The sequence below is a fragment of the Ranitomeya variabilis genome, chromosome 3 (genome assembly GCF_051348905.1).
Source record: "Ranitomeya variabilis isolate aRanVar5 chromosome 3, aRanVar5.hap1, whole genome shotgun sequence".
In the NCBI taxonomy this organism is placed as follows: Eukaryota; Metazoa; Chordata; class Amphibia; order Anura; family Dendrobatidae; genus Ranitomeya; species Ranitomeya variabilis.
In genome coordinates this window covers 485712435-485735097 of record NC_135234.1, presented here as the reverse complement: position 1 = coordinate 485735097, position 22663 = coordinate 485712435, and the positions used below count along the sequence as shown (strand labels likewise).

General features: G+C 43.1%; 1 protein-coding gene across 19 annotated transcripts in view; it reads right to left on the bottom strand.

Moving 5' to 3' along the window:
- Window positions 1-22663, bottom strand: part of ABI3BP (ABI family member 3 binding protein) — a 674363-nt gene that overhangs the window by 321449 nt on the left and 330251 nt on the right. For all 19 annotated transcript variants that reach the window (XM_077296740.1, XM_077296741.1, XM_077296745.1 and 16 more), the window contains exon 5: window positions 19885-20054. In XM_077296740.1, coding sequence (XP_077152855.1) covers window positions 19885-20054 — 170 coding nt within the window. The remainder of the gene's footprint in view (window positions 1-19884; window positions 20055-22663) is intronic.

Sequence of the window (22663 nt, the reverse complement as noted above, 5' to 3'; positions counted from 1 at the left end):
AAAGGACACAGGATTAAGGATTTCCAATATCTTGTAAGGACCGATGAAGCGAGGCTTAAATTTAGGAGAGGAGACCTTCATAGGAACAAATCGAGAAGACAGCCATACCAAATCCCCAACACGAAGTCGGGGACCCACACTGCGGCGGCGGTTGGCAAAACGCTGAGCCTTCTCCTGTGACAACTTCAAGTTGTCCACCACATGATTCCAGATCCGCTGCAACCTATCCACCACGGAATCTACCCCAGGACAGTCAGAAGGCTCCACAAAACGAGGATGGAAACCAGAGTTGCAAAAAAATGGCGAAACCAAAGTAGCGGAACTAGCCCGATTATTAAGGGCAAACTCAGCCAACGGCAAGAAGTTCACCCAATCATCCTGATCTGCAGAAACAAAACACCTCAAATAAGCCTCCAGAGTCTGATTAGTTCGCTCCGTTTGTCCATTAGTCTGAGGATGAAAGGCAGACGAAAACGACAAATCAATGCCCATCTTAGCACAAAAGGATCGCCAGAACCTGGAAACAAACTGGGATCCTCTGTCAGACACAATATTCTCAGGAATGCCGTGTAAACGAACCACATTCTGAAAGAACAAAGGAACCAGATCGGAAGAGGAAGGCAGCTTAGGCAAAGATACCAAATGGACCATCTTGGAAAAGCGATCACATACCACCCAGATGACAGACATGCCCTGAGACACCGGAAGATCTGAAATGAAATCCATGGAAATGTGTGTCCAAGGCCTCTTCGGGACAGGCAAGGGCAAGAGCAACCCGCTGGCACGAGAACAGCAAGGCTTAGCTCGAGCACAAGTCCCACAGGACTGCACAAATGACCGCACATCCCGTGACAAGGAGGGCCACCAAAAGGACCTAGCCACCAGATCTCTGGTGCCAAAAATTCCCGGATGCCCTGCCAACACCGAGGAATGAACCTCGGAAATGACTCTGCTGGTCCACTTATCAGGAACAAACAGTCTGTCAGGTGGACAAGAGTCAGGTCTACCAGCCTGAAATCTCTGCAAGACACGTCGCAAATCCGGAGAAATGGCTGACAGGATAACTCCCTCTTTGAGAATACCAACTGGTTCTGCGACTCCAGGAGAGTCAGGCACAAAGCTCCTTGAAAGAGCATCAGCCTTCACATTCTTTGAACCTGGTAAATACGAGACCACAAAGTCAAAACGGGAGAAAAACAATGACCAGCGGGCCTGTCTAGGATTCAGGCGTTTAGCAGACTCGAGATACATCAGATTTTTGTGATCAGTCAAGACCACCACACGATGCTTAGCACCCTCGAGCCAATGACGCCACTCCTCAAATGCCCACTTCATGGCTAACAACTCCCGATTGCCAACATCATAATTCCGCTCAGCAGGCGAAAACTTCCTAGAGAAAAAGGCACATGGTCTCATTACAGAGCAACCAGGGCCTCTCTGCGACAAAACGGCCCCTGCCCCAATCTCAGAAGCATCCACTTCAACCTGAAAGGGAAGTGAGACATCAGGCTGGCACAAAACAGGCGCCGAAGTAAACCGGCGCTTCAACTCTTGAAAGGCTTCCACGGCTGCAGGAGCCCAGTTAGCAACATCAGAACCTTTCTTGGTCATATCCGTCAAAGGTTTAACAACGCTAGAAAAATTAGCGATAAAACGACGGTAGAAGTTAGCAAAACCCAAGAACTTCTGAAGACTCTTAACTGACGTGGGTTGAGTCCAATCATGAATAGCTCGGACCTTGACTGGGTCCATCTCCACCGCAGAAGGGGAAAAAATAAAACCCAAAAAGGGAACCTTCTGTACTCCAAAGAGACACTTTGAGCCCTTAACAAACAAAGCATTCTCACGCAAAACCTGAAACACCATCCTGACCTGCTCTACATGCGAGTCCCAATCATCAGAAAAAAACAGAATATCATCCAGATAAACGATCATAAATTTATCCAGATACTTCCGGAAACTATCATGCATAAAGGACTGAAACACTGAAGGAGCATTAGAGAGCCCGAAAGGCATCACCAAGTACTCAAAATGACCTTCGGGCGTATTAAATGCAGTTTTCCATTCATCTCCTTGCTTAATGCGCACAAGGTTGTACGCACCACGAAGATCTATCTTGGTGAACCACTTGGCACCTTTAATCCGGGCAAAGAAGTCCGACAACAGAGGGAAAGGATACTGAAATTTAACAGTGATTTTATTCAGAAGCCGATAGTCAATACAAGGTCTCAAAGATCCGTCCTTCTTGGCCACAAAAAAGAATCCCGCACCAAGAGGGGAAGAGGATGGACGGATATGCCCCTTCTCCAGAGATTCCTTGATATACGAACGCATTGCGGTATGCTCAGGTACAGACAGATTAAATAGTCTTCCCTTAGGAAATTTGCTACCTGGAATCAAATCTATAGCACAGTCACAGTCCCTATGAGGAGGAAGAGCACTGGACCTGGACTCGCTGAATACATCCTGGTAATCAGACAAATACTCAGGAACTTCCGAAGGAGTAGAGGAAGCAATAGACACCGGCGGGGAATCACCATGAATTCCCTGACAGCCCCAACTTGACACAGACATTGCCTTCCAATCCAAGACTGGATTATGGGTCTGTAACCATGGCAGACCCAAAACGACCAAATCATGCATTTTATGCAGAACAAGAAAACGAATCACCTCCCGATGTTCAGGAGTCATGCACATGGTTACCTGTGTCCAAAACTGCGGTTTATTTTCCGCCAATGGCGTAGCATCAATACCTCTAAGAGGGATAGGATTTACCAACGGCTCAAGAACAAAACCACAGCGCTTGGCAAACGACAGATCCATAAGACTCAGGGCAGCACCTGAATCCACAAACGCCATAACAGGGTAGGAGGACAATGAGCAAATTAAAGTTACAGACAAAATAAATTTAGGTTGCAAATTACCAATGGCGACAGGACTAACAACCCTAGTTAGGCGTTTAGAGCATGCTGATATAACATGTGTAGAATCACCACAGTAAAAACACAACCCATTCTGACGTCTATGATTTTTCCGTTCATTTCTAGTCTGAATTCTACCACATTGCATTAAATCAGGTGTTTGTTCAGACAACACCACCAGAGGATTCGCGGCTTTGCTCTCCCGCAAACGCCGGTCAATTTGAATAGCCAGCGCCATGGAATCATTCAGACCTGTAGGAATGGAGAAACCCACCATCACATTCTTAATGGCTTCAGAAAGGCCATTTCTGAAATTTGCGGCCAGAGCACACTCATTCCACTGAGTAAGCACGGACCATTTCCGAAATTTTTGGCAATACACTTCAGCTTCATCCTGACCCTGAGAAATAGCCAGCAAGGCTTTTTCTGCCTGAATTTCAAGATTGGGTTCCTCGTAAAGCAATCCGAGCGCCAGAAAAAACGCATCAATATTTGCCAATGCCGGATCTCCTGGCGCTAGCGAGAAGGCCCAATCCTGAGGGTCGCCCAGTAAGAAAGAGATAACAATTTTTACTTGCTGAGCTGAGTCTCCAGATGAACGGGGTCTCAGAGATAGAAACAATTTACAATTATTCCTGAAATTCCTAAACTTAAATCGGTGTCCAGAGAACAGTTCAGGAATAGGTATTTTAGGTTCAGACATTGGACTACTGGTAACAAAATCTTGTATGCCCTGCACACGAGCAGCAAGCTGATCCACACTTGTAATCAAAGTTTGGACATTCATGTCTGCAGCAAGCACAAGCCACTCAGAGGTAAAGGGGAGGAAAAAAGAGAGGAAAGGAAAAAAAAAAAAAACCTCAGACTTTCCTTTCTTGTAATCCCACTTCTGCAATGCATTAAACATTCAACCTTGGCCTGGCATACTGTTATGACCCCAATGGCAGAGGGTCTCAAAAGTACATACCAAGTCTGCAAACACAAAAAAACAGCTCATAGGGCAGTGGTAACTGGGCTGACCATATATCTAATCCTAGCACCACAAATAGCAGCAGCCGGGGAACGTGCCTACGTTGGTTCTAGACGTCTCGCGCCAGCCGGAGAACTAACTAACCCTAGAAGGGAAAAGAAAGACCTTTCTTGCCTCCAGAGAAAAGACCCCAAAAGTTGGATACAAGCCCCCAACAAATAATAACGGTGAGGTAAGGAGAAAAGACAAACGTAAGAATGAACTAGATATTTAGCAAAGAGAGGCCCACTGACTAATAGCAGAATATAGTAAGATGACTTATATGGTCAGCAAAAACCCTATCAAAATTTCCACGCTGGATATTCAAGAACCCCCGAACCGTCTAACGGCCCGGGGGGAGAACACCAGCCCCCTAGAGCTTCCAGCAAAATCAGGAATCACATTTAGTACAAGCTGGACAAAAAATAAGAGCAAAGCAAATAACCAAAAAACAAGGAAGCAGGATTTAGCTTAATTTTGCAAGATCCAAGACCAGCAGACAGGAGCAAACAGAAAGGAACTGATTACAATGATGCCAGGCACTGGACTGAGAAACCAGGAAGTTTATATAGCAACACCCCTGGACTAACGACCCAGGTGGGTGCCAAACTGAGGAAAGACAATCCCAGAGTCATATCACTAGTGACCACAAGAGGGAGCCAAAAAAGTCTAATTCACAACAGATACCCGTATACCAATGCATATCAATGGGACACAAAATATCGGAATGGTTCCCAGGGTCTGAAGGAGAGGAAACTCTCCTTCAGGCCCTGGGATCCATATTCATGTATAAAATAAAGAATAAAAATAAAAAATATTGATATACTCACCCCTCGGATGGCCCCTCACTGGTCCAAGCGTCTGCCTCCGTTCCTACGAATGCAGAGTGAAGGACCTTCGATGACGTCGCAGCTTGTGATTGGTCGCGTGACCACTCCTGTGACCGCTCACACGACTAATCACAAGCCGCGACGTCATCGAAGGTCCTTCACTCCCTGCATTCTTAGGAACGGAGGCACCGCTAAGAGCCAGGGTCCGCCGAAGGGGTGAGTATATCAATATTTTTTATTTTTATTATTTATTTTTTACATGAATATGGATCCCAGGGCCTGAAGGAGAGTCTCCTCTCCTCCAGACCCTGGGAACCATATGCACCGCACACTTACGATTCCGATTTCCGATATCGCAAAAATATCGGAATTCGGTATCGGAATTCCGATACAGCAAATATCGGCCGATACCCGATATTTGCAGTATCGGAATGCTCAACACTAATGCCCAGTAATCAAAGGGGAATGACGTGTGAGGGAGAACATCGATAAGGGAGGAAAAATAGTTAGTATCCATACTGGACAAATGTTGTCTCCTGTCACTTTGAATTGATGCTGCAGTACCTGTCGTGTCTGCGGTCATTGCGAAATCACTCCACAACCTGGTCACAAAACCCCTCTGTCCAACGCCACTTCTGATTTATGCCCCTCTAACACCTCTTGCATGTTGCCCCCTGCAGCTCATGTGAGAACCATCACCGCCGCTGTGTGCTGGGAATGCCTGAACCAAACGGTCTACAAGAGTTGCTTGTTTGGTAGCCAATATTTGCTCAAGGTTCTCATGTGGCATGATATTTTGCAATTTCCCTTTATAGTGTGGATCCAAGAGGCAGGCCAACCAGTAATCGTCATCGGTCATCATTTTGATAATGCGGGGGTCCCTTTTTAGGATACGCAATGCATAATCAGCCATGTGGGCCAATGTTCCAGGTGTCAAATCATTGCTTGTGCTGTGTTGAGGAGCACTTTCTGGCAAATCCACATCACTTGTCTCCCGCAAAAAAACTGTACCTGACCTTGCACCACCAACACTTTCTATTCCCCCCTGAGATGCTTCCTCCTCCCATAAATAATCATCCCCATCTTCCTCCTCCTCCTTCTCCTCTTCGTCCGCAACCTCGTACCCGAGACTTCCCTGAGCAGACAATGGCTGACTGTCATCAAGGCTTCCCTCCTCCTCGGCTGCAGACGCCTGCTCCTTAATGTGCGTCAAACTTTGCATCAGCAGACGCATTAGTGGAATGCTCATGCTTATGATGGCGTCGTCCGCACTGACCAGCCGTGTGCATTCCTCAAAACACTGAAGGACTTGACAGAGGTCTTGGAGCTTCGACCACTGCACAGCAGACAACTCCATGTCTGCCATCCAACTGCCTGCCCGTGTATGTGTATCCTCCCACAAATAAATGACAGCACGCCTCTGTTTGCACAGCCTCTGAAGCATGTGCAGTGTAGAGTTCCACCTTGTAGCAACGTCGATTATTAGGCGGTGCTGGGGAAGCTTCAACGATCACTGATGGTTCTGCATACGGCTGGAGTGTATGGGTGAACGGCGGATGTGAGAACAAAGTCGTCGCACCTTGAGGAGCAGGGCTGGTAACCCCGGATAACTTTTCAGGAAGCACTGCACCACCAGGTTCAAGGTGTGAGCCAGGCAAGGTATGTGTTTCAGTTCTGAAAGGGCTATGGCAGCCATAAAATTTGTCCGGTTATCACTGACTACCTTGCCTGTTATGACCCCAATGGCGAGGGTCTCAGAGGAACGTGGAAGTCTGCAGAATACAAAAATCCAGCTCATAGGGCAGTGGTAACTGGGTTGACCATATATCTTCTCCTAACGCCAACACTAGAAGTAGCCGGGGATCATTCCTACGTTGATTCTAGATGACACGCGCCAGCCGGAGAATCTAGCTACCCCTAGTAGAGGAAAACATAGACCTTTCTTGCCTCCAGAGAAGGGGACCCCAAAGCTGGATAGAAGCCCCCCACAAATAATGACGGTGAGGTAAGAGGAAATGACAAACACAGAAATGAACCAGGTTTAGCACAGAGAGGCCCGCTTACTGATAGCAGAATAAAGAAAGGTAACTTATATGGTCAACAAAAACCCTATCAAAATCCACACTGGAAATTCAAGAACCCCCGAACCGTCTAACGGTCCGGGGGGAGAACACCAGCCCCCTTAGAGCTTCCAGCAAAGGTCAGGATATAGATTTGGAACAAGCTGGACAAAAATACAAAACCAAAACAAATAGCAAAAAGCAAAAGGCAGACTTAGCTGATATAACTGGAACCAGGATCAGTAGACAAGAGCACAGCAGACTAGCTCTGATAACTACGTTGCCAGGCATTGAACTGAAGGTCCAGGGAGCTTATATAGCAACACCCCTAACTAACGACCCAGGTGCGGATAAAAGGAATGACAGAAAAACCAGAGTCAAAAAACTAGTAACCACTAGAGGGAGCAAAAAGCAAATTCACAACACTTGCCTGCCTCAAGATGTACACTGCCCAGCCATGACTGAGTTTCTTGCTGCAAGAACTCGGCCAGAAATTCCGCGGTGTGTCTGTTGTCACCCAAGCACTTCATTTGCAACACAGCCTGCTGACGCTTACCACTAGCTGTTCCATAATGGGACACCTTGTATGCAACACTGGCAGCTGCGGATGGAGTGGTCGTGGAGGAGGAGGAGGGGTGGCAAACGCCTACAGCCAACTGTTTCCTAGACCATGGAATAGGCAGAACTGTCCCACTGTGGCTGTCCACTGTGGACCCTGCATCCACCACATTAACCCAGTGTGCCATGATGGACACGTAACATCCCTGACCATGCCTACTGCTCCATGCATCAGTTGTGAGGTGCACCTTTCTACTGACTGATTCCCTCAGTGCATGGAGAATGCGGTCTTTGACATGCTGGTGGAGGGCTGGGATTGCTTTTCTCTAAAAGAAGTGTGGACTGGGTAGCTCATGGCATGGTACTGCGTAGGCCATCAAGGCTTTGAAAGCTTCGCTTTCAACCAAGCGGTAGGGCATCATCTCTAACGATATAAGTCTAGCAATGTGGGCGTTCAAACCCTGTGTACGCGGATGAGAGGGTGAGTACTTTCTTTTCCTAATGAGAGTCTCTTGGAGGGTGAGCTGGACTGGCGAGGTGCATATGGTGGGACTTGCAGTGGTGGTGGTGGACATGGCGGATTGAGAGAGGGTTGGTGATGGTATTCTCAATGTAGGCCTACATGCTGTGTTTCCTACCAATAAACTTCTGATTCCCTGACTGCTTTGCCCTAGCGACGACACCTCCACATTTGCTGCTGTTGTTGTTCTAACCGGTGGGCTTACAGTGGGGGAAGCGATGTAGCGTTGCTGACTACCTGAATTCTGAGCAGGTGCACCAACGGTAGGGGACGTTTGGGAGTTATTCCAGGCTTGCAAGTGCATGCTGGTTACATGTCTGAGCATGCACGTTGTATTTAAATTGTGGGGATTCTTCCCTCTGCTAAATGTTTTTGAGCATTTCTTACAGATAACTTTGCACTCATCATTCGGATCTTGGGTAAAAAATTGCCACACTACACTCTTCCTACTATGGAATACCTTTTCAGGCATTGCACGCTGTGTTACTTTCACCGGCTGGCCACGCTGTCCTAAAACTGGTTTTGGTTTTGCCAAACTTTTTTGGCCAGAGACGGGCCTGCCAGATGAAAGCAAATGTGATGTAGATGGCTGCTGCCGATCCTCCTCCTCCACTTCTGAGCTACTGCCAGCGGCACCCTCTTCCCCAATGGCTGCCAATCTGGGTCAACAACTGGGTCATCTATCACCTCCTCTTCAATCTCATGTTCAGCTATCTCTGTGTCACCGTGTAAGGTGCTATAACGTTCGGGAATGGGCACCATCGTCTCATCTGGGTCAGTTTCTGGCTCAGTACACTGCAAGGGCAATGTAGTGATGTGAGTCGATGGAACAGCATGACAATCTAGCTGTGGCTGTGCATCAGTGCACTCCATGTCCGAATCATCTTGTAGTGGGCTGTTAACTATTTCCCTTTCTAACCCAGGCACGGTATGTGTAAAGAGCTCCATGGAGTAAACTGTTGTGTCGCCTGATTCATCCTTCACTGTTGTTTTGGGGGAAGGACACAAGGAATCAACTTGTTCCTGACCGGGAGCATCCACCGACGACTGGCTACTTTTCAATTTTGAACTATCCGAAGAGGAGGCAAAAGAGCTAGAGGCAGAGTCAGCAAGGAAAGCCAAAACTTTTTCCTGCTGCTCCGGCTTTAACAGCGGTTTTCCTACTCCAAGAAAAGATAGCGTTTGAGGCCTTGTGTAGCCGGACGATGACACTGGCTCAACAACTCGAGACTTAGGTGCTATTTTGATTTTCCCTCTCCCACCCGATGCTCCACCAGCACCACCACCACCACCGTCAGCATTACCAGATGGCAATGTCCACCCACGGCCACGACCTCTTCCACCAGCCTTCCTCATTCTTGGGAAAATGTAACCAAACTAACAACCGTTATATGGTACTGAAAAACAAGGTAGAAGGTGTATGTTAACTTGTTGTGAATATAAATCTCCCTTTTTATGTGTGGGTGAGTGCTGAATAAATCAGGCCCACTGTATGACAATATAGTTTCTGTGGCACAAAATGACTGCCAGAGATACCACAGACAGGACTGGCACAGATTTGGCAATATTATTCTCCCTTTATTTTTATTTTTTTATTTTGGGAGACTAGTGAATAAATCAGGCCCAATATGACAATATAGTTTCTGTGGCACAAAATGACTGACAGAGATACCACAGACAGGACTGGCACAGATGCACAGATTTGGCAATATTATTCTCCCTTTATTTTTATTTTTTTATTTTGGGAGACTAGTGAATAAATCAGGCCCAATGTATGACAGTATAGTTTCTGTGGCACAAAATGACTGACAGAGAAACCACAGACACGACTGGCACAGATGCACAGATTTGGCAATATTATTCTCCGTTTATTTTTATTTTTTTTTATATGGGAGTCTAGTGATTAAATCAGGCCCAATGTATGACAGTATAGTTTCTGTGGCACAAAATGACTGACAGAGATACCACAGACACGACTGGCACAGATGCACAGATTTGGCAATATTATTCTCCCTTTATTTTTATTTTTTTTATATGGGAGACTAGTGATTAAATCAGGCCCAATGTATGACAGTATAGCTTCTGTGGCACAAAATGACTGACAGAGATACCACAGACACGACTGGCACAGATGCACAGATTTGGCAATATTATTCTCCCTTTATTTTTTTTTTTATATGGGAGACTAGTGATTAAATCAGGCTCAATGTATGAAAGTATAGTTTCTGTGGCACTAAATGACTGACAGAGATACCACAGACACGACTGGCACAGATGCACAGATTTGGCAATATTATTCTCCTTTTATTTTTATTTTTTTATATGGGAGACTAGTGAATAAATCAGGCCCAATGTATGACAGTATAGTTTCTGTGGCACAAAATGACTGACAGAGATACCACAGACACGACTGGCACAGATGCACAGATTTGGCAATATTATTCTCCCTTTATTTTTATTTTTTTTTATATGGGAGACTAGTGATTAAATCAGGCCCTATGTATGACAGTATAGTTTCTGTGGCACAAAATGACTGACAGAGAAACCACAGACACGACTGGCACAGATGCACAGATTTGGCAATATTATTCTCCCTTTATTTTTATTTTTTTATATGGGAGACTAGTGAATAAATCAGGCCCAATGTATGACAGTATAGTTTCTGTGGCACAAAATGACTGACAGAGATACCACAGACACGACTGGCACAGATGCACAGATTTGGCAATATTATTCTCCCTTTATTTTTTTTTTTATATGGGAGACTAGTGATTAAATCAGGCTCAATGTATGAAAGTATAGTTTCTGTGGCACTAAATGACTGACAGAGATACCACAGACACGACTGGCACAGATGCACAGATTTGGCAATATTTTTCTCCCTTTATTTTTATTTTTTTTATATGGGAGACTAGTGAATAAATCAGGCCCACTATATTACAGTATAGTTTCTGTGGCACAAAATGACTGACAGAGATTACACAGACAGGACTGGCACAGATGCACTGATTGGCAATATTAATCTCCCTTTTCAGGTGTGGGACAGTGCAGAAAAATACAGGCCCACTGTTTTACACTACACAGTTTCAGGGGCTGAAAGTGGCTGGAAGATATATAAAAAAAATAAATAAAAGGGACTGTACTACAATTACTATCTCCCTACAATAATCTCTGAAAAGTATGGCAGGCAGCAATAAAAAGGACTGCTGCACACAAAAAGTGTGGACAAACAAACAAGATAGCTGTGCAGAAAGGAAGGAGCAACAGGATTTTTGCTTTTAAAAAATCAGTTGGTTTGCACTGCGGCGTGCAAACACCAATGCAGCTATCAGGGAGCCTTCTAGGGCAGCCCAGTAAGCTACAGAGCTGATGAAGAGAAATCTAGCCTCCACTGTCCCTGCAAAGAAAAGGTGGTGTTGGACAGTGGAAATCGCTACAGCACAAGCGGTTTGAGGGTTAATATACCCTGCCTAACGCTATCCCTGCTTCTGACGAAGCGGCAGCAACCTCTTCCTATGCTCAGATCGGCAGCAGTAAGATGGCGGTCAGCGTGCATGCCCCTTTATAGCCCCTGTGATGTCGCAGAAAGCAAGCCAATCACTGTCATGCCCTTCTCTAAGATGGTGGGGACCGAGACCTATGTCACCACGCTGCCCACACTCTGCGTCCACCTTCATTGGCTGAGAAAAGGCGCTGAAAGCGTCATACGAAACACGACTTTGGCGCGAAGATCACCGACAGCGTCACCGACCCCATAAGTCGTCGATTTATGAAAATGACTGATCCGTTTCGCTCAACCCTAGTGGTAACGCAAAAAATATTTTTTGCAATAAAAAGCGTCTTTTAGTGTGTGACAGCTGCCAATCATAAAAACCCGACATAAAAACCTGCTATAAATAGTAAATCAAACCCCCCATTATCACTGCCTTAGTTAGGGAAAAATAATAAAATAAAAAATGTATTTATTTCCATTTTCCCATTAGGGTTAGGGTTGGGGCTAAAGTTAAGGTTACGTTTACGGTTGGGTTAGGGGTGTGTCAGGGTTAGGGGTATGGTTAGGGTTGGGATTAGGGTTAGGGGTGTGCTGGGGTTAAGGGTGTGTTGGGGTTGGGATTAGGGTTAGGGATGTGTTCGGGTTAGGGGTGTGGTTAGGGTTGGGATTAGGGTTAGGGTTGTGTTGGGGTTAGGGTTGGAGTTAGAATTAGGAGGTTTCCACTGTATAGGCACACCAGGGGCTCTGCAAATGCAACATGATGTCCGATCTCAATCCATACAATTCTGCGTTGAAAAAGTAAAATGCTGCTCCTTCCCTTCCGAGCTCTGCCGTGCACCCAAACAGTGGTTTACCCCCACATATGGGGTATCAGCGTACTCAGGACAAATTGGACAATAACTTTTGGGGTCCAATTTCTCCTGTTACCCATGGGAAAATGCAAGACCAGGGGCTAAAAATCATTTTTGTGGAAAAAAAAAGATTTTTTATTTTCACGGCTCTGCGTTATAAACTTTAGTGAAACACTTGGGGGTTCAAAGTGATCACCACAATCTAGATAAGTTCCTTGGGGGGTTGAGTTTCCAATATGGGGTCACTTGTGGGGGGTTTCTACTGTTTAGGTACATCAGGGGCTCTGCAAATGCAACGTGACGCCCGCAGACCATTCCATCAAAGTCTGCATTCCAAAACACCACTTCTTCCCTTCCGAGGTCTGCCATGTGCCCAAACAGTAGTTTTCTCCCACATATGGGGTATCAGTATACATAGGACAAATTACTCAACAACTATTGGGGTCTAATTTCTCCAGATACCCTTGGGAAAATACAAAATTGGGGGCTAAAAAATCATTTTTGTGGAAAAAAAAGGATTTTTTAATTTTCACGGCTCTACATTATAAACTTCTGTGAAGCACTTGGGGGTTCAAAGTGCTCACCACACATCTAGATAAGTTCCTTAGGGGGTCTACTTTCCAAAATGGGGTCACTTTTGGGGGGTTTCCACTGTTTAGGCACATCAGGGGCTCTCCAAACAAGACATGGCGTCCCATCTCAATTCCAGCCAACTTTGCATTAAAAAGTCAAATGGCATTCCTTCCCTTCTGAGCTCTGCCATGCACCCAAACAGTGGTTTACCCCCACATATGGGTATCGGCATACTCAGGACAAATTGTACAACAACTTTTGGGGTCCATTTTCTCCTGTTACCCTTGGTAAAATAAAACAAATTGGATCAGAGGTAAGTTTTTTGTGAATAACAGTTAAATGTTCATTTTTTTAAACATTCCAAAAATTCCTGTGAAACACGTGAAGGGTTCATAAACTTCTTGAATGTGGTTTTGAGCACCTTCAGGGGTGCAGTTTTTAGAATGGTGTCACACTTGGGTATTTTCTATCATATAGACCCCTCAAAGTGATTTCAAATGTGATGTGGTTCCTAAAAAAATTGGTGTTGGAAAAAGGAGAAATTGCTGGTCAACTTTTAACCCTCATAACTCCCTAACAAAAAAAAAGTTTGGTTCCAAAATTGTGCTGATGTAAAGTAGACATGTGGTAAATGTTACTTATTAAGTATTTTGTGTGACATATCTCTGTGATTTAAGGGCATAAAAATTCAAAGTTGGAAAATTGCAAAATTTTCTAAATTTTCTCAAAATTTCTGTTTTTTTCACAAATAAATTAAAGTAATGTCATGGAAATTTTACCACTAACGTGAAGTACAATATGTCAGAGGAACACTATGTCAGAATCACCGGGATCTGTTAAAGCGTTCCAGAGTTATAACCTCATAAAGGGACACTGGTCAGAATTGTAAAAATTGGCCCGGTCATTAACATGCAAACCACCCTTGGGGGTAAAGGGGTTAAACCGCATCTGCCACCTTTCGGCCCAAGTTTCCAACTTATCCAGATCCATCTATAGCAGAATACTATCTTCTCTTGTATTGACTGCTTTACATAGTTTTGTATCATCTGCAAATATCAATATTTGACTGTGTAAACCTTCTACCAGATCATTAATAAATATGTTGAAGGGAACAGGTCCCAACATGGACCCCTGTGGTACCCCAGAGCGACCAAGATAGATAATATACCATTTATAACCACCCTCTGCTTTGTATCACTAATGTTCCCAAGACACAGCCCTTTTACGTTTTTGCGTTTCCGTTTTTCGCTCCCCTCCTTCCTAGAGCCATAACTTTTTTATTTTTCTGTCAATATGGCCATGTGAGGGCTTATTTTTTGCAGGACGAGTTGTACTTTTGAACAACACCATTGGTTTTACCATGTCTTGTACTAGAAAACGGGAAACAAATTGAAAGTGTGGTGAAATTGCAAAAAAAGTGCAATCCCACATTTGTTTTTTGTTTGGATTTTTTGGTAGGTTCACTAAATGCTAAAACTGACATGCCATTCTGATTCATCACATCATTACGAGTTCATAGACACCAAACATGTCTAGGTTCCTTTTATTTAAGTGGTGAAAAAAAATTCCAAACTTTGCTGAAAAAAAATAAATTGCGCCATTTTCCGATACCGTAGCATTTCCATTTTTTGGGAACTCGGGTCGGGTGAGGGCTTATTTTTTGCGTACCAAGCTGATGTTTTTAATGATTCATCTCTTTTGCAGATACATTCTTTTGATCGCCCGTTATTGCATTTTAATGCAATGTCGCTGTGACCAAAAAAAGTAATTCTGGCGTTTTTAATTTTATTCTTGCTATGCCATTTAGCAATCAGGGTAATCCTTTTTTTTAGTTGATAGATCGGGCGATTCTGAACGTGACGATGCCAAATATGTGTATGTTTGAATTTTTTTATTGTTTTATTTTGAATGGGGTGAAAGGGGGGTGATTTAAACTTTTATATTTTTTTAATTTTTTTCATATTTTTAAAAACATTTTTTGCCATGCTTCAATAGCCTCCATGGGAGGCTAGAAGCTGGCACAACTGGATCGGCTCTGCTACATAGGAGCGATCATCAGATTACAGACTTGCTATGAGCGCCGACCAGAGGGTGGCGCTCACAGCAAGCCGGCATCAACAACCATAGAGGTCTCAAGGAAGACCTCAGGTTGTCATGCCGATGCATCGCTGACCCCCGATCACATGACGGAGGTCGGCGATGCGCGCATTTCCGGACCAATTGCCGGAAGCGGTAGTTAAATGCCGCTGTCAACGTTTGACAGCGGTATTTAACTAGTTAATAGCGGCAGGTGGATTGCAATTCCACCTACCGCTATTGCGCTCACATGTCAGCTGTACAAAACAGCTGACATGTCGCGACTTTGGCTCAGCCCCAGAGCCCACATCAAAGGGGGAGACACGACATCCGCAGTACTAGTACGGTGCATGTCGTGAAGGGGTTAAATAAAAAAAAATATATATAAGTTTTGTATCTGCGTACTTGTACTGACCTGAAGAATCATATTCCTATGTCAATTTTATCATATAGTGAACATTGTAAATAAAAACTATTGTGGACATTTTTTTGCAATTTCACCACACTTAGAATTGTTTTCCCATTTTCCAGTACACTATGTAGTAAAATGAATGATGTCATTCAAAAGTACAAGTCATGCAAAAAAAAAAGTAGTGAGTTCCCTTTACTCCCATTAATTCCTGCTGCCACAATGCAAAATTAGTAAATCCATATTGGTCTTATACTAATAACACAGGTCAACAAAAAAAAATTTCTTTTCTGGTGTCCAAAATATTTTAATGAATTTGGGGTATTTTTGGGGTGCTGATTCTGAATATGCTATCAGTTTTGCCAGATTGGCTCAAGTTTTTGAGATTTTTGGTATCTTATTTATAGCACTTGTTGGTAAATGCGACGCATCATCTCATTAATTTCTTTGGATTAGTACTTGAACTGAGCAGTTCTCAATATAGTTTTGTGTTAATTAGTGTTCTAAAAGTTTGTTCATAGCTTGATTTTTGCACTAACTTTATGATGTTGTCTGTTTTCCAGTGAAAAGCATGAACTCATCAAGAAGAAGTTGTCTTAACGATCCAGACTCATTCTGTTACATTTGTGGTGAATACACACTGCCAAAACATAGAAGAAACATAACAGACTTCGTAAAAAAAAGTGTATTTTGCCTATTTTGGGGTTATGCTTGGGGACCAAGACAAGTTTTGGGCACCACACATAGTGTGCAAAGCATGTATCGAATTATTACGAAAATGGAGCAAAGGACAAAGAAAAAGCTTCAAATTTGGTGTTCCAATGGTGTGGAGAGAGCCAAAAAATCATTATGATGACTGTTATTTCTGTGCAGTGCAAGTGCAAGGATTCAATAAGCATAAGAAACGAAAATGGGAGTAACATGGAATCTGCAAGAAGGCCTGTCCCTCATTGTGAAGATGTGCCTGTACCTGTGTTTACCATAAATAACAGTCATCATGATGATTTTTTGGCTCTCTCCACACCATTGGAACACCAAATTTGAAGCTTTTTCTTTGTCCTTTGCTCCATTTTCGTAATAATTCGATACATGCTTTGCACACTATGTGTGGTGCCCAAAACTTGTCTTGGTCCCCAAGCATAACCCCAAAATAGGCAAAATACACTTTTTTTACGAAGTCTGTTATGTTTCTTCTATGTTTCGGCAGTGTGTATTCACCACAAATGTAACAGAATGAGTCTGGATCGTTAAGACAACTTCTTCTTGATGAGTTCATGCTTTTCACTGGAAAACAGACAACAACATAAAGTTAGTGCAAAAATCAAGCTATGAACAAACTTTTAGAACACTAATTAACACAAAACTATATTGAGAACTGCTCAGTTCAAGTACTAATCCAAAGAAATTAATGAGATGATGCGTCGCATTTACCAACAAGTGCTATAAATAAGATACCAAAAATCTCAAAAACTTGAGCCAATCTGGCAAAACTGATGACATATTCAGAATCAGCACCCCAAAAATACCCTAAATTCGATGAAATATCTTTGGCACCAAAAATGCTGTTGACCAGTGTAATGGAATGATGAGGAATTTGACCAGTATTTCTTTATTTGTTATTTAATACCACGACATGTATTTCAAGACACTTCTATTTAAGGTGGAAATTCCTTTAAGGGTAGGCAATCAATGTTAAAGTTCCAGAATAGAGCACTTCGTAGGAAACAACAGCATGGAGATATTCATTTACTTCCATGGGAGAGAGTTCTTACAATACAGTATGATATGTGCAGAGGTCCCTTTACAAAGAGGGCAGGAGATGAAGTGTGACATCAACTGTTGATATTGGTGTGATCCAGTATTATTTTATTCTAGATTTATAATAGAAGTGTAACATGTTATTGCAATTCTGTCTGCGATAAGAAGATGACTTATGGGTATAGATGAGGTGAATTTATTCAGAGAACCCAGTCTAGCAACATGTCGTAAATTGTGGCCATCGGATAGAAGCCCTGTAAAGCGGATACTACCTACTAGAATCCATGACTCTTATTCTGATTAGCCAGCCTTTCACGACATGACATTTGCGTTACACCTGCATGGAGGGAGGAGGGGACACCATGTCAGGCATAGCGCTACATGCCCCTTTCTCTGATAATTTGTCTTGTTCTTCTGCAACACATGAAAAAAACTCGATTCTACTCACCTTTCTTCGGTCCCATGCCACACGGCGTCCTCTTCTGCAACCGGGTTAAGAGGTGCTAGCTGACTTGTCGTCACTGCCATATGCCCCCCAGTCATGGACACACCGAGGTCAGATGCTGGATGCAAATTGGTCAGCAGCGTGTACTGCAGTGGAACTGGCGGATCACCGGCGCTGCAATATATTTCAGCTGAATGTGTGTCCAAGGATGCAAATCGAGGTGAAATATTCACTGGTGTCAGTGGCCGCACTCCACTTCTGGGCCCGATGCAGCTGCACTGGCGATTTCTCTGGCCCCAGGAATGCCCCGTTAAAGTGAACCTGTCACCAGGTGCGGCAGATAGAAGATGCGGCCACCACCTTTCAGGGCTCATCTACAGCATTTTATAATGCTGTATATAAGCCTCCGATCCGACTTGCAAGAGAAGAAAAATAAGTTTTATTATGCTCACCCGGGGGCGGTCCGGTCCGATGAGTATCACAGCTCCGGGTCCGGCGCCTCCCATCTTCTTATGATCACTGCCGTCCTGCTTGCATCATGGCTCCCCGGCATTGCACTCCTGCGCAGTCATACTTATCTGCGCATATTACTGCAGTGTGCAGATCCCAGGAAAGGTCAGAGAGGTCCAGCGCCTGCGCACTGCAGGACTTTGCTCTGCCCTCAACAGGACATATAAGTACGCCTGTGCAGGAGCGCGATGTCGGTGGAGCCATGGAGCAACAGGAGGGCAGCATCGCAAGTAGATGGGAGGCACCGGACCCGGACCTGCGACACCCATCGGACCGGACCAACCCCAGGTGAGTATAATAAAACTTATTTTTCTTATTTTTCAGGTCGGATCGGGGGCTCATCTACAGCATTACAAAATTCTGTAGATAAGCCCCGAAAGGTGGTGGCCGTATCTTATAGCGGCCAAAACTGCTGACATGTTCCCTTTAAGTGATATTTACCTTTACACTTACTACCTACTGTGTCTCAGGTACTAATATATATATATATATATATATATATATATATATATATATATATATATATATATTGTATATACATGCATAGATAACCAAAGTACACATCGATACATGAAAACACTTTTGGCCATGACTGTGTGAATGTGTGTGCATTATATGTAGTATATACAGTATAAATATGTAATTATACACTCACATATAACTACTGTACACAGGTTCTAATACACACACATACATATATATATACATATACAGTACATACCAAAAGTTTGGACACACCTTCTCATTTAAAGATTTTTCTGTATTTTCATGACTATGAAAATTGTACATTCACACTGAAGGCATCAAAACTTAAATTAACACATGTGGAATTATATACTTAACAAAAAAGTGTGAAACAACTGAAAATATGTCTTATATTCTAGGTTCTTCAAAGTAGCCATATTTTGCTTTGATGACTGCTTTGCACACTCTTGGCATTCTCTTGATGAGCTTCAAGACGTAGTCACCGTATTGTCACCAACAATCTTGAAGGAGTTCCCAGAGATGCTTAGCACTTGTTGGCCCTTTTGCCTTCACTCTGCGGTCCAGCTCACCCCAAACCATCTCGATTGGGTTCAGGTCTGGTGACTGTGGAGGCCAGGTCATCTGGCGTAGCACCCCATCACTCTCCTTCTTGGTCAAATAGCCCTTACACAGCCTAGAGGTGTGTTTGGGGTCATTGTCCTGTTGAAAATAAATGATGGTCCAACTAAACGCAAACCGGATTTAATAGCATGCCGCTGCAAGATGCTGTCCTCCTGGGCCCCTGTGCAGCATCACAGGCTGCACATGCGGTGTGTCCGCCCATGGATCATACCACAGCTCCTGGGCATTGGGAAGAAGCAAAATAGTATGGAGACATTACAGCATGGGATCACAGCTGATTCTTTCTGTAAGGTAAACCATTGCTTAAAAACAAGCAGTGAAATGTTTTACCTCACAAAAACAATCAGCGGCGATCCCATGCTGTGGTGTCTGTATCCTCTCTTTTGCTCCTCCCCTAACCAGGAGCTGTGGTATGATCAGACCAAGTTACTGCAATGTCAAACATGGCCATTACACAATACACAGCAGGGGCACATTAATAAGATTATCTCTGCACAGGAACATTTTTTTAATCATATTCAATCATAGATCATATTTTATTACAAGATCTAATGAATAAAATTAACTTTTATAAGAGGAAAAAGGCTTTTAATGGGTTTTCTGAAAAGTGTAAGATTTCATGTTTTTTTTCTAATATGATTGATGATGCAAAATTAGAGAATAAAAACAATATAAATTCAACTTATAGGAGCAAGTAGAATTACTAAATCACAAGAGGTTGCTCATGACAGTTCATAAAAATTGGATATACTGATGTGACTTACGATTTGTCTTATGAGATTGAGATTTGCTCCAGATTTCATCCTCTGAATTGTCTGTTACTCCAAATTCATATAAAGTGTTAGGCTTCAGGTTGTCTATTACTGTTTCAGTTGTTGGGCACAGCTGGAAATTCCAGTCTTTATTCTTTTCTCTGTACCGAATCGTGTAAAATCTGTGTAAAAAATTGTAGTGAAGTTATTGCTATGATGTTGTATTATGAGAAAATTGGGATGTGTTGGATCACTAGACTTTACATATATTTTGTTGTAATATGGCTCCTAAATCAAAACACTGTGATACATTCTTGGCTCCTCTTCTTGTAAATAGATTAAACAGTTTATACATTTCTATGAATAATGGTGGTACGTATAACAAGATAAAAAGCTTTTAAAAAAGCCCTCTAAGTTCAATAATATTATGCCTCTTCTATATAATAGTAAAAATATATTTGTACTTAGGATGAGCCTCCTGCCACGTAATCATAATTATCAATTTCTATCTTACCATGCAATAGAATTTTATCATCTGCTGCATTTAAGAGCTGCTGAAAACTTCTTGGATATCATCTGTAACATGTTGTTGAGATTCTGCTTTCAATTACATTTCACAGATTAGGTTTACATGAAATATTAAATTCAGCTTGTTGCCCTTGGGAACACACAGTGGTTTAGAAATACTTTGCTGCCATACATGCAACCAAAAATCTTAATGCCAACTACAGGTATATAACTTCTATCTCATTCGTCAAAGCACTGGGATTATGAAAGTTTGTGTCCCAATAACTAGAAAGAATAACATGGAAATCAAAATAAAAAAATCTATAGTGGCATTTTTTACTTATATATACTATAGTTATAAAAAAAAAATTGTGAAACTTTGTATGCATTAAGCAAAACTCCAAAGCAGCCTTCCACCCCAAAAAATATATTGTGTTATGATCGCAGATCAGAGAGATCTATGGTATGACATCCCAGATGATTTAATTTGGATTGATTTTGTATCTATTGAGTTGTAATGTCGTACTTGCGTAAATAAGCCTCTTAAAACTAAGATGTTTGGAAATTGTCTGGTATGGTTTCTTATACATCTTACATACAAGATAAAGCCTTAATCAAATGTCCATGTAACACAGTGTGTGTACAGTCCATGATGCATGGTCTGGCTATGGGTCTCCTGACCTGAATTTGTCAGCCTTTTAGGAATATATGAGGCGCTCAAGTTCAAGTCAAGGAGACTCATGGCATGTCTATGAATCACGGTGTGTGTAAGACGCAAGTCTGAATAAGGCTTAAGAGGGATCCTACTAGTTATAGAAACACCCAGACACAAAGAGAGCCTTACTTGAAGATACCAGTTTGCTGCTGCATCCAGTATTTTCCAAATACATCTGAACACCAGAAAAAATACATCTTAATGGAAAGGAATAAAGTGAGTTATTCTTATTTAACCACTTTAGTGAAATATTGTATAATGAGTAGAGATGGGCGGACACGTGGATGTTTAGGTCTGGTGAGTTTGGCCGAACACTTACAAAAAGTTCGGGTACCAGAACAGTACCTAAACCTGGACCCCATTCACTTGAATGGGGGCATGAACATCCAGTGTTTGCCAAGCTGTCATGTGCATGACAGTGAGGCAAACACCGCTTCTGATCGGTGGAGAAGTCATCCCCACTGGTCAGAGAGCCGCAGTAACCTTGCTGTGACAGACAGCGTGAGTGCTCATCTGTGATCAAAGGTATAAAGTTTACGTCTGGTCACTGGTGTCAGCTGATGGGACTACAGCTCCATCATCCGAAACCTGCTAATAACATTGAGAGCAGGAGCGGCAGATGTGAGTATTCATCAACCGCTCCTGCGCTGTAAATAATTAATAATAAAAAACAACGTGGGTTCCCCTGTATTTTTGATAACCCACCAGTCAAAACTCACAGCTGGGTGAGTGAATTGCAACCCTCAGGTGTCAGCTTCAGCAAGGCTGGTTATCAACAATAGAGGGGTCCCCATGCCATGCATGGGAATGGCGGCTCTCTGACAGGCGAGTGTAATAATTATAGGGGATAACTCAGGAGACTCTTTGCGTGGAACAAGACAACTACAGGACACAGTTTTATAAGTGGTAAAGTCTATATTATCACACGGTGATTCAAACGGGTGAAACTCAAGTCCACAACACTTGGAGTAAATATTAAATGCAGCTTAGCAGTCTATAGGAAACTTCAGAGGAAAATGCAATCACGCAGAAAGTCTATGAAGCACAATTATTCTTGAGGATACTTGACACGAATAAGTCCTTGCTTAGTCCAAAACACAGAAAGATATGCTTATAAGGCAGTTCAAATAATATCTTAGCTCAACCAGGGAGGCCTGGGTAATAGTCTCAGGTTCTTGCAGAGCAGAAACAGCTTACATGTCCAGCAAATGCAGATGGAAGTAAACACGAGCAGCAGATGAAGGAGGATTACTGGAACTGGTGTATGCAGCAGGAACTCAGAGCAGAGTAGCAGGATAACCCCACAGGTTCACAGGAGCAGGTATATAGCCAGGGAGTAATCAGAGGTCAGGAGCTGGATGCAAGGCAGAATACTCTAGCACAGACTGAAGGTTGGGGTGCAGTTTTATAGCAGGAAGACACAGTGCACATGAGACCAAAGACACCATCTTGGAAAAGGGCAGTAATGCACAAAAGGTAATAAAAAATGTTCAGAGTCCTGACAGCGAGGATGATTTCACCATCGATCAGAAGCGGTGTTTGCTGCACTGTCATGCACATGACAGCGTG